Source organism: Condylura cristata, unplaced genomic scaffold, assembly GCF_000260355.1.
Source record: "Condylura cristata isolate star-nosed mole 26May11 unplaced genomic scaffold, ConCri1.0 scaffold00001, whole genome shotgun sequence".
Lineage (NCBI taxonomy): Eukaryota > Metazoa > Chordata > Mammalia > Eulipotyphla > Talpidae > Condylura > Condylura cristata.
In genome coordinates this window covers 8966082-8978188 of record NW_004567102.1, presented here as the reverse complement: position 1 = coordinate 8978188, position 12107 = coordinate 8966082, and the positions used below count along the sequence as shown (strand labels likewise).

The window sequence follows — 12107 nt, the reverse complement described above, 5'->3', positions numbered from 1 at the left end:
GGTGACTTTCACATCTGAGCCCTGTCGGTTGTAGGTGTAGGTAGGTGGAGGAGAAAGCACACACTTGGAAATAGGGGCCTGGCTTAGAGGAGTTCTGCTGAGCTGGGACAAGGGCAGAAGATAGATCTGGAGACAGGAGCACCTGCTATGTGCTGTGATAGACTGAGGGGTCAGAGCCCAGTAAGATAGGACCCTGCCCTGACGGGAGCAGTTAGAAGGCACAGGCTTGACCTGACTTCACCCTCTCAGAGCTGTGAGAGCTGGTCTTCTTTTCCCCCCTATTGTAGTTACAGTAATAACTACCTCTTGGATTGTTGTGGGGTGAAATGAGGTCAAGGATGGGAAGCATCCAACCCTGTTGGTACACAGTAAGCACTCAATAATGCTTACTCTTACAATAAAGCGATCACTATGCCACCGTGACACAGGTTTCCCAACAACACATCTGAACTGGATATTGGAATCACAGGATAGGAGCCCCTGACTCCGGGGCGTGGACGGGAAGAGAGGCGCTCAGGAAGTCTTCGGGGGGAGGCTATACCCTTGTTGAATTTTGCAGGAGTTGGTCATAGGAGAGGGTGGCACAAGGCACCCCAGTGGAATACTTCTCCAGGGTCCCCCAAATGTCCACCAGCTGACACTAGCTGGTGAGGGAATGGGGTGAGGGAAGCTGGGAGCACAGACTTGCCTCCCCCTAAGCCAAGGAATGCTGGGAGAAGGAAGCAGCCTCTTGAAGAGAAGCTGAGCACTTTAAAGAAAGGAGCACTGGACTCTGAGCACAAGGACTTGAACCCAGCCCCCAGTCCTCCACTTGCAGTCATGAGTCCTGGAACGAGGCAGGTGTTGGGTCAGTATAAAGAGCTCTTTAGCAGGAGAGGTTGCCCATTATGGAGGAGAGAGCCTTGTGCAATAATGAGCTCCCTGTCCCTGGAAATGTGCAAACAGAAACTAGAGCACCACTATTGGGGGTGTGGCAAAGGGTGGACAGGATGGGTTCTGAAATCTCCTGGTTCTGTGTAGACCTCTGGCCTTAGCGGACGCCTTAACACCCTGAGGCTAGACTTGAGGACCCGTACCCCACAGTGGATGTTGTGACCCTAGCCACCACTTAGGGGTGCTTTCCCATATTCCAGGGCCTTCACACACATCCTGTTGCTCATTCAGTAACCCCCCCACCTTCCCCCCAGGATTACTGTTAGAACCGGAGGGCAGGTCCTGGGCAGAAATGCTTGGAAAAGAGAGAGACCGCTAAGGAGTTTACCTCTGTATGGCCAAGGGGTCACTGGTAAAATATTTTGTTTTTCCTTTTTTATCTTTTGCTATCGCTGGAAAAGTTTGCCCAGCTTGCTGTACTAAAAACAGCAGTAATAATAATAATACAGTGGCTTAAAAGGGGCGATAACGGGAACTATCTGGGCTTTTGTGTCAGATGACCTATACCACCTCTGAGGAGATATGACCAGGGACGAGTCCCATGATTTCTTTGTGACTTTTCACGATTGTGGTGCGGATTAGATTCAGTAATAGTACTACCAACCGTTAATTTTTTGTAGTGCGTCTCTGCTGAGTGTTTTACTCACTTCCCTCATTGAATCTCACAACCACTCCCCAGGGGTGGGGATTTTTGTGCTCATTTTCAGATGGAAAAGCCCTAGTAGATAGAGGTTAGGCCACACAAGGGATAGGCCTTTGTCCTACCCCGACACTCAGATGCAGGAGAGGAAGATTTACATGGGTTCTGTGTCCCTGGGGGTCTGCTAAACACAGCCACATCCAGTTAAAACTTATACATAGGCAAAGCATACGTGTACCCCCAGGTCACACACCCCCCACTCACATTCCTATACCCCCAAACTGCCCTCCCAACACAGCCCCCCAGGACACAACTATCTTCTAATTCAGGGGCTGGCAAACTTTCTGTGTAAAGAGTCTTAGCAAATTTCCAGGTTGGACAATGTGTACTTGACTGGGCATAGTGATGAAACGTTCCTAGAGCAGTCCTTGTGGGGTACAAGCCAGAGGTGCAGAGACGGTGACAGGCTTCACCAGAGACAGAACATGGAGCAGGACAGGCAGATCGACAAAGTACACTGCTGAGGGGAGCAGTGGACGAGACAGGGGGGGTCTGCTGTACTATGTGGGTCACCTCTAAGGCTGGGGATGGAACTCACACTGAAGCAGCTGTGGCTCGCTTACAATACTGCATCCTAACCTGTTGCGCCACCAGGGAGGGCCCTGGGCTGTTTTCACGCCGCCATCTCACTGCCTCTGTCAGGCTCCCCAGCCTGGCTCATGCCCTAGCCAGTCCTGTCTCCCGCTCTCTGCTCCTGACAGTTGGTGGAGGCAGCATTACCCAAAGTCTGAATTAGGCCCTCATGTTATCTATAGAGCACTTCAGATGCTGCAAAGCTGCTGTTTGTTGTAATAATTATATATTTAAATGTATGTGTATTATTGAATACATCACTAGGTCATAACATGATTTCTCCACTATTCATTCACTTGAACACAAACCTTAAGCAACACTATGTTCCAAGTACTGTTCTCAATGGAGCTACAACAACGAACAAGATGACAATGTCCTTGCCCTCAGGCAGCTCCCCTTCCAGCAGGGGAGACAATAAACATAGAAATTAGATTTTCTTCAGTAGCAGGTTTTAGATGAGTCAGCTCTGGGGGGAAAGGCGGACTGGGAAGTGCAGGGAGGGGCACCAATTACAAGGGTTTAACCTGGGATTAACGGGGTGTGATGGGAAGGATACACTGGAGCAGGGCAGGATGTGGCCAGTTGCATTCTGGAGGAGGAGGGTCCCGGACAGCAACAAGGCTCCAATGGGCTTCCCCTCCCTTGTGTCGTGTGTGATTTCAGGGGGCTGTTCTGTGGACAGATGTTGGCCCAGAGACTTTCCCTAGCAGGAAAGAAGACAACGTATTTCAGCGTGATCAGTGTAATGTATTGAGACTCATGTTAACTGCTGGCTCCTGCTCAGGATTTATTGTTTCTTCTGCAGCATTTGGGACATCCCACATGACAACACTATTCCTCCTGATCTCCAGGGCTCTGCCTCTCCACACTCCCATCAGGAAAGCCTTCTGACCCATGATCCTGCCCTTGACACAGAAGTCAAAACCCATAATCTCCTTTGGCCCTTTCCCCTAAATATTATTAGTGAGTTTTAAATCGCCTCTGAGCTGTGTCCCCTAGCTGCCCCACCCCCAATGGTGCTTGCACCCGGTGGGCAGCAAGGGGGAGCCAGGAAAGCTCTGGGCTGCTTCTCCCCAGAATGTGGTGAATGTTTGGGATCCATCATCCCCCCCTTTGAGTGCCAATGAGATGCAGGCAGGGGGCGGGGTGTGCATTGACGGGTTGGTAGATTTGGGCTCTTCTAACACTACATCTTGACTGAATTGCTGAATAGGAGATCTGGGGGCCCTCCCTGCTGGTGCAGCAGGTTAAAGCACAGCACTAAGAAGCTGGGGCCATTTCAGCATGAGTTCGATCCCCAGCCCCGGAGGTGACCACATGGCGCAGGAGACCTCTCCCCTCAGCAGTGTACTTCATCAGTCGGCCTGTTCTGCTCCCCATGGTTTCTGGTGAAGCCTCCCACTGCCCCTGCACCTCTGGCCTGCACCTCAGTTCTGTATGAATAAATAAATAAATCTTAAAAAAATTAAATAGGACATCTGTTATGGAAATCCAACAAACAGCCTAAGGAATGCTCTGGACACCGACAGCAGGTACAGGAGAATAAGCAAGGCTGAGAGGGGCGATCAGGGAGCAGATGGGCTCAAGGTCACCTTGCCAATGAAACTGAGGGCCCAAACTCGCAGTACTGAACTCCTCTCTCGGTGTCCCCTGTAGCTTCTGGGAGGCTTCGCCTAGTACATCCAAGTGATCACTTGGGGAGACACACCAATGAACCCCTGCCTAGACCTGAACTAAGGGCGCTGGGTATTTTGCAAGTGGGAGTAATCGGGATTCCCAAGTGACCCAGCAACCCTGCTCCCCACCCAGACCCCCACTCACTTTGTTGAAGTCAAAGGTTTCAAACATCTGCTCCACATACTGGCTGGCCCAAGGGCTCAGGTTCTTGAGGCCGAAGAATTGGCGGAACTCATAGAGGGTGAGCTGGCCGGAGGGGCACTCGGTCATGAACTTCTTGTACCACTGGTGGCACTCTGTGCTGCTCAGCTCCTCCACAGACTTACCCTCCATCACATTGCCCATCGTGGGAGGCCACAGGAGGCCAACGTACAGATGGACAGCTGTTCCTCGCAGCTCCCTGCAACTTGGGACCTGTTGAAGCTGGGTCCTGCTTGCTCACAGGTCTGAGACCTCCAGAGCTGAGCAAAAGGGGCCTGCTGGATCAGATAATGCAGGAAAATATCTCAAGGTGGGCAGAGGGGAAAGGTAGCAGGGAGCCCTGCAAGTCCACACTCAAGTCCAGGGATGCCAGAGATCTAGTGGTAAAGTGCCCCATTAAATCTGGGCAGCCAATGGGACTGCTCTCTGGGGAAGCAGGGTAAAAATAGAACGAAGCTCAGAGGAACAGAGGCTGGGATTACAGGTTCAGCTGGTAAGTGAGGGGATTTTCTTACCCAGCTTGTAAGCTCCTTATCCCTTCTTTCCAGGACAGAGGGGGTGGTCAGTCAGGACTATTCTGGTCCTGTGACCTCTGCTCCCCTGTTTTGCATGGGTTCTCCATATTTTGGGCTTCTGCCTTCAGGCATGAAAAGAAGTGGCATTTAGAGAGAACCTCTTCCAGAGCTGGGCCAACTGTGGGCTCTTGACAGAGCTGCTGCGTAGTTACCCAGGCTGTGACTGCCCTTGGCCTTCATGACCGAGGGATTCTAGTCACAACATGGATATGAGAAGATCGGATAGCACTGGGGTCGTGCACAGCTTGTGGACTGCCCAGATGAGTCCTGAGCAGCTGGAGGGAACCCCTCCCTCAGAAACTTGTCCAAGCAGACATAGCCCCTCCACCCCTCCCCACACACACGTGTCTTGTTTTGACCAGTCCCTCATATTCCCAAAGGTTGCATCTTTCCCATCCCAAGATGCCTGAATTCAATATTCCATTTGCTCTGAACCTGACACGGGGCATGAAGATAAGGGACATTGAGTCTGCTCTCAGTGTCTGCTGGCCTGGTGAGTGTGTGTGTGTGTGTGTGTGTGTGTGTGTGTGCGAGAGAGAGAGAGAGAGAGAGAGAGAGAGAGAGAGAGAGGGAGAGAGAGAAAGGAGAGAGAGAGAGAGAAAGGAGAGAGAGAGAGAGTGAGAGAAAGGAGAGAGAGAGAGAGAGAGAGAAAGAGAGAGAGAGAGAAAGGAGAGGGAGAGAGTGAGAGAAAGGAGAGGGAGAGAGTGAGAGAAAGGAGAGAGAGAGAGAGAGAGAAAGGAGAGAGAGAGAGAGAGAGAAAGAGAGAGAGAGAGAAAGGAGAAAGAGAGAGTGAGAGAAAGGAGAGAGAGAGAGAGAGGCAGGGAGAGAGGGAGAGGGAGAGAGACAGAAGGCCGCACACAGGTACACAGTAAAGTGTTACCTATTGATACTGATTCTGGAAAGCTCTCAGGCCAAACCTAGGGAATACTTATGTAGCAGCAGCAGCTTTCTCCAACTGACCTCTAGTGTGATAACTGTTCTCTGGTCACAGACTTTAAAGTCGGTTCATAAATGGAACCAACATTCCAATACATTTAAGCCCGGTGATGCTGGGAAAGCCCCGAGCCAGCGCCCACCCCACCGGCCTTCTTCCATTTCCCTCCCGCCTTTACACAGACCAGACCATGGACCCCTACCTTGGCCAGAGGCGAGCATCTCCTGGAGTGCTGCTTTCCTGAGCAGAATTCTTGTAACTGACTTAACAGCATAAAGTGTCTTTTTTTTTTTTAAAGATTTTTATTTATTCATACAGAACTGGGGTACAGGCCAGAGATGTGGAGGGTGAGAGGGTTCACCAGAGCCAGAGCGGGGAGCAGAACAGGCAGATCGACGAAGTACACTGCTGAGGGGAGCAGTGGGCGATCAGAAGTCTGCCTCACCATGTGGTCGCCTCCGGGGCAGGCGGGGATCGAACTCATGCGGAAGTTGCTTTAGTTTCTCAGTGCAGTGCTTTAACCCGCTGCGCCACCCGGGAGGGCCCTAAAGTGTCTTTTATACTTGAAGAAGTGTGTGGTTTGTTACCACAGCTAATGCAGCCTGTCCTGACCAAGGCAGTTTTAAGTACTGCACAAAATATCCTGCATCTTTCCAGCAGCACCTGGCTTGCTGAGCTGCCCAGCACCCCAACCTCATGCCTGCTCCCTCTCAGACTGCAGGATGCAAGGGGAGGTCTCCTCACTCCAGGCTGCAAAGTTCTGAGAGCAAAGACCAAGGGAGGGTTTTACACATGTATTGCAATAGAAATGTATTTGTCTCTATACATTGTAGGGCCATAAATATATAATTACATAAAATTAATTTATGTAAGTATGTGATTTTATATGACATATGGCATATGTTAGACATCAAAACACACGTGCATGCTAGAGTTGGCTGTAATATGCTGCAGTGACAAACATCCCAGTTACTTAAAGCAACACAAGTTTATTGCTGTTCATTCTACTGGCTGGGTGATCTTGATTTTCTTCGGGTCTGTTTCCTTACCCTTCAAATGGGGGTAATGGAATCTACCTCATCAGATTGTAAGAGGGTTAAGTGTATCAATATTAACATATCAGCAGCCCTCCCTGGTGCCACAGTGGGTTCAAGCGCAGCACTACGAAGCTAACTGCAGCTACTTCAGCACTAGTTTGACCCCCAGACTAGGGAGCTGACCCACAAGGCGCAGCAGACCGCTCCTGACCTACCCGCTGCTCCCCTCAGCAGTGTGTTCCAGTCAATCTGTCTGCTGTTCTCCCTACTCTGTCTCTGGTGATTCCTCTCACCCCCACACCTTGGGCTTGTACCCTAGTTCATGTATGCGTCAATAAATAAATTAATAAATCTTTTTTAAAAAAGACTGTGGAAAAGTAAGAAAATTGTTTTCTTAGTTTATGACTACTGCGGGATGTGGTTCTAGTTGATGAAACGTTAGTGAAAGTCTACTATGGTTTTCTAGGAAAGCTTTGCTTTCTTGATTTAAAAAAAAATGCAGTTGTTACTATCCTTTCACTACTTTTGACCTTGGATATGTATGTGATGCCTGCAAGTAGCAGCCTTTTTGTGACCATGAGATTCTAAGCACAAGGCAAAGCCAAAGGAACACAAATATCAGCCATCACTGAACCTGTGACAAGTCAGTGCCTCCTCTCATGCTTTTATGTTTAAAAAACAGCCATCTCTTTTATTTAAATAAATAAAACAAAAATCTGGAACCCTCAAAGGCAGATTGAAAGTGAAGGCACCAGGGAAATGGTGGTCCTTATGCAATTTTGTGTGAAGAATGCCAGACTGACCATCTTTGGAAAGTTCACTGAGAACTGGATGGGAGGACGGGAGGTCTGAAGGAGGTCAGCCTGCAGAGGTGACTCAGCTCTGTGGAAAAAGGCAGTGAGCGCCTTCCTGCTATCAGGGATGACACAGTCACTGCCTTCACGGGCTGTGCCACTCCTTGGGCAGAGGGAACAGTCCACAGCGCTGCGGCCTCAGTTGCCCTTCTTGGGTGGACACCCTTCTAGCAGCTCAGGCACACGCAACCACCAGAAGCAGAATTTTGGAAACCCACAAAGGGATTTCCTTCTTGATCAGGTGTTGGAGACAGAATGAGACAGAGTTCTCTCAGAGCGGGAGCAGAGACAGAGAGGGCTGCCTTGTAGGGACTCCCAGATATCACCAGAGACGGGCGGGGGGAGGGGATAGCCTGTGTCAGGTTTGCCTTCTCAGATCTGGTCCTCCCCTACAAGCGCTTTTCTTTCTGTCATGAAAACCGCTGGCCTCTCTTTAATCCAGTTTTACAACTCCTGTTGCCCATTACCCTGAGGAAGTTAATCCACAAGGCCCAGAGCCAAGAATGTTCCTTAGGAGACCAGAGAGAGAGGGAGAAAGACTGAGATGGAGGTGGCATGAACACTGCTGTCCTGTGGCCTGTACTGTGACTAGAGGGAGTGACCAAAAAATTGACAGGACTCATCTCTGGGTCATGGGAGTCACCCGCAATATTTTAAATCTTTATTGTTTAAAAATGATCTGTGTCTTTAAAATTGTTTTGTAACAAGCAATTGGAGGAGAGTTAATTTTGAAGAAGAACACAAACAGGACTGTCCTCTACCTAAAGGGATCCATTTCAGGGGCATGGGGGCTGAGGGGGGTGGCATCTATTGCTATGATTTCTGTCAGAGCATGTCTTGGGAAGGGAGTGAGAGGGCCCCTCCAGTGAACTTGTTTGGGTCCCAGGCACGAATCCCGGCCACCAGATCCAGGTTTGGCGATGGTCAAGGAGGAGGTGCAGGTCACCTGTCCTCCTCTTTGTAATTTGCGTGAGTAAATTACTCACTTTTTGTGAGTATTAATGCTGCTCCTTTGAGAAGCCTTCTGAGTCTCTGCAGAGAGATTCCTTCATCGTTCATCACACCAACATTTTGCTTATGAGTTATATTATATCGGCTACAAAATACATTACCACAAAATCAACTGTTCAAAGCTATATACATTTTATTGTTAGCTCTGTTTCTGGGACCAGCAGTCTGGGCATAGCTTGGCCAGGTCTCTGCCCAGGGCCTCACAGGCTGTGATCCGGTCGACATCTGGGGTGTGCTTTCATCTGGGAGCTTGGTTGGGGAAAAGTCTACTTCCAACCCAATCATTTGTTGGCAGAATTCACTTCCGGTGGCTATGACTGAGGGCCCTCACTTTTTGCTAGATGTTGTCTAAAGGCCACTCTCAATCCTAGAGGTTGTATGAAGTTTTTATCAGCTGCTCGTAGTATCCTGTGACACGGGGTCTTCAACACAGCTGCTTGTTTTGTCAAGCCAGCCAGGAAAATCTCTCTCTGACCCACAAAATGAAGTCCTATATAACGCAGCCAGATCCAGGGAGTGATGCCCCTTCACTTTTGCCATGTTCTCTGCACCAGACACAAGACACAGCCCATGCCCACACTCAGAGGGATACAGGAGGTGGGAATCACAGGAGTCACCTCAGGGTCCATGACAAAATTCACACTTCTACACATAACATTCACTTCTTTCTGGAATTATAAGCATCTGTTTATCACCAACTTGCCATCAGAAATCCTACAAACTCCCAGAGGGTAGAGACCATTATCTCCCTCATCTCTGGCATCCACCCAGCATCTAGTGCTATGTATTACACATGGTCATGTCCTAGGTATTGTTTTTCTCTCCCCCAGCCACTTCCACCTGTCTCTGCTCTTAGCCCCAAGAGGCTGACGCCCACGGATTCTCCTGCCCTCTGGCTTCAGGCTGCATCATCCACTGAGAAGCACAGGAAGAGACTTGAGGGTGGAATGAGCAAAAGCCTGGGTATTTGTTTCTTCCTCCCTCCTGGGTCATGGTTCCGGTTGTAGTGGTTTTCTGCTCTCAGCCTTAGCTCCTGCCAGGGCTCACCCTGGGCTGCTGTAACAATAGCTCCCCCACACACACACAATCCCCTTGCACCCCTCCCCCACCCCACACCTCTCTTTGCTCTCTCAGGCTCCCCTCTGTGGCCACTTGCTGGGCACTCACCATCTCACCATTCCTTTAACTCTCCCCCTGTTCGGCCAACAGTGTCCTCAGGAAAGCCTCTGCAGTCACCTTTTGGAGAGTAACAGGAATCTGATAGGGACTTGAGTTCATGAAACTATTATTGAATGAGTGAATGTGTGCACGTATGGTAAGGAGAGAAGAAAGCCAGGGGAGGATGGCACCATTACTAAACGCCTACTGTGCCCAAGGTGCCACACGGAGCTTGTTGGGCAGGCTCACGGCAGCCTTGTGGAGAGGGTCTGACTTCCAGGCAAGACAAGGAACTTGGGCACAAACATCACTTTTTGAGGTTCAAAAAAATTTTAAGCAGTTGAACCAAAGATTTTTCACTCTCTGTTCTCCCCGCAAAGACACAGATGCCAAGGGGGACACTGGCTGCCTACCAGAGCCTCCACCAAGAGGGATGGGAGGGAGGAACGGCTGGCTTAATGGGTGGACTTGGGAGGTCTTGAGACTTTCCCCAGCTGCTGTCTGCGGGATCCCTCCTGGGACAGATGCCATGCCAGAGCGAAACACTTCACCGGCTGAATGGTACCAGGGAGATAGGGTGGGGAGGACCCAAATACTCAAGGAGACCAAGGAGGGCCAGGCTGCTTCCTCCTAGGCTGCCCGTTAGCCCGCTCCCCTTCCCCACAGAAACAACACAGACCTCTCTTCTGAGCTCGGCTCTTATGCCACCTGCGATCTCCCCACCTAGTCCTCTGTGGGTCCTTTGTGGGTCCTCTGTGGCTTCTTTGAAAGGCTACTGGAATCTCACACTGCTCTACCAAGGTGAACCTCAAGGGGGAGACCATCCTCCAGGGGTGAAGAGGCGATGCAGTTGGGGTGTGGTGATCTGGACCCACCCCCACCAAGGTTGTCAGGTCTGATTGGACATAAAGGTTCTACTTTCTCCTGGCAGCCTGGGCACCCACCCCTTCAGGTGGTGTGCAACAGGTGTCCAGGGGTGAATGATTATTGGATGGATAACTTTTGGTTAGACCTAGGTTGAAACTTGCATTCATCTCCTCTTCTTTTGAAAACTCATAAAATGGCAAGAAATGCATTTTATTTTTAAAGCTCCAAATCCACAGTGACATAGAGAAAGAAGGTAGATCATGTGAAGTTCTGATGAAATTTTGGAAAACATAAGAGATGAATAAGCAGTCATGTCTTCAGGGGGTGCCGAAGTTTGAAACCTAAGTGCTTCAAGGTGCAGGGGGCTGTGGGGTTTCAGGCTGACACAGGGCCTGTTCTTGCCATAGAACTCCAGGGGCTCAGACGGTGGGTGCAGAAGGTGCCCTGACTGGGGTTCAGGAAAAGTGGGACAGAAATAGGAGAACTGGTGGGGAGTGTGTGGGGAGGAGCGGCTGGCTCCCCCGGTGCTCCCCTTAGGTAACAGAATGGAATCTTAAGTTTCTATTCTCCCAGACCTCCTGGCCAAAGGTAATTCTGGAGAACTGGATAAAGGTGTCCTACAGAAAAGAGGGAAGGGACACTATAAAAACTGGGGTTTAAAGGGCAAGTCTGCATAGGAAGAGTGCAGCCCTCTTCCACCCACACATAAACACCCCCCCACACACACTCCTCCCCATGCTCAGCTCCTCCAACAGCAACAACCGGGCAGGAGAAACCTGGTACAGACGCCAAATGGCTCCGTTCCAGCCAAGGATCACCGGGCACTCGGGAGAAGCCTCAGCCCTGAAAGAGCGCCCGCAACCTGCAGAGAGACTTGGATTCTACTCTGTGAGAGGAACCTCTAGGCGGTTTCAACATCATTGCAGAGAAAGGCATCCAGGAAGCCAAGCCAGTGCACCTGCCCCTTCATCCCACACCAAACCCAGCCTCCCGAACCCTAGAAGTACACCCCGCCTGGGGCCCTCCCTGGTGGTGCAGCAGGTTAAAGCGCAACACTGCAAGCTGGCCACAGCTTGGGAGGTGACCCAGCCAGGGAGGTGACCCACACGGCACAGCAGACCTCTCCTGACCCGCCCGCTGCTCCCCTCAGCAGTGTACTTAGTCAGTCGACCTGTTCTGCTCCCCACTCTGGTGAATCCTCTCACCACCTATACCCCAGTTCTGGATGAATATACATAAATAAATCTCTAAAAAAAAGAAGTACACCTGCTGGCCATGCCTCGCTAAGAGTGTGATGTGATGCCTAGATGTGAAACCAGCTGAATTCACCAGGCGATGTGTTGGTAAATAGCACAACTGGCCCTCTGGAAAGAAACCCCAATCTGCAGGCTCCTGTGGTGTGAGCACCCCCACTGTGGCTGATTTCAAGGCACCAGCTGGCTCCCGCATGCCACTGCGCTCATCCCCGGGTGTGGTGACCAGAGACTCGCTCAGGCCACTGCCCTGGGCCTAGTCCCCTCTGCCTTCATGCCCCTTCACTTCAAACTGTGGCCAGTAAGCCAATTAACCTGAGCATCTGCTCTTGGG

At 50.6% G+C, this 12107-nt stretch overlaps 1 protein-coding gene across 1 annotated transcript in view; it reads right to left on the bottom strand.

The window, feature by feature from the left end:
- The window catches only part of GUCA1A (guanylate cyclase activator 1A (retina)), a 6001-nt gene extending 1771 nt beyond the window's left edge, over positions 1 to 4230 (bottom strand). The window contains exon 1 of the mRNA XM_004673478.1: positions 4028 to 4230. Coding sequence (XP_004673535.1) covers positions 4028 to 4228 — 201 coding nt within the window. The 5' untranslated portion in view covers positions 4229 to 4230. The remainder of the gene's footprint in view (positions 1 to 4027) is intronic.
- Between the last annotated feature and the right edge of the window lie 7877 nt (positions 4231 to 12107).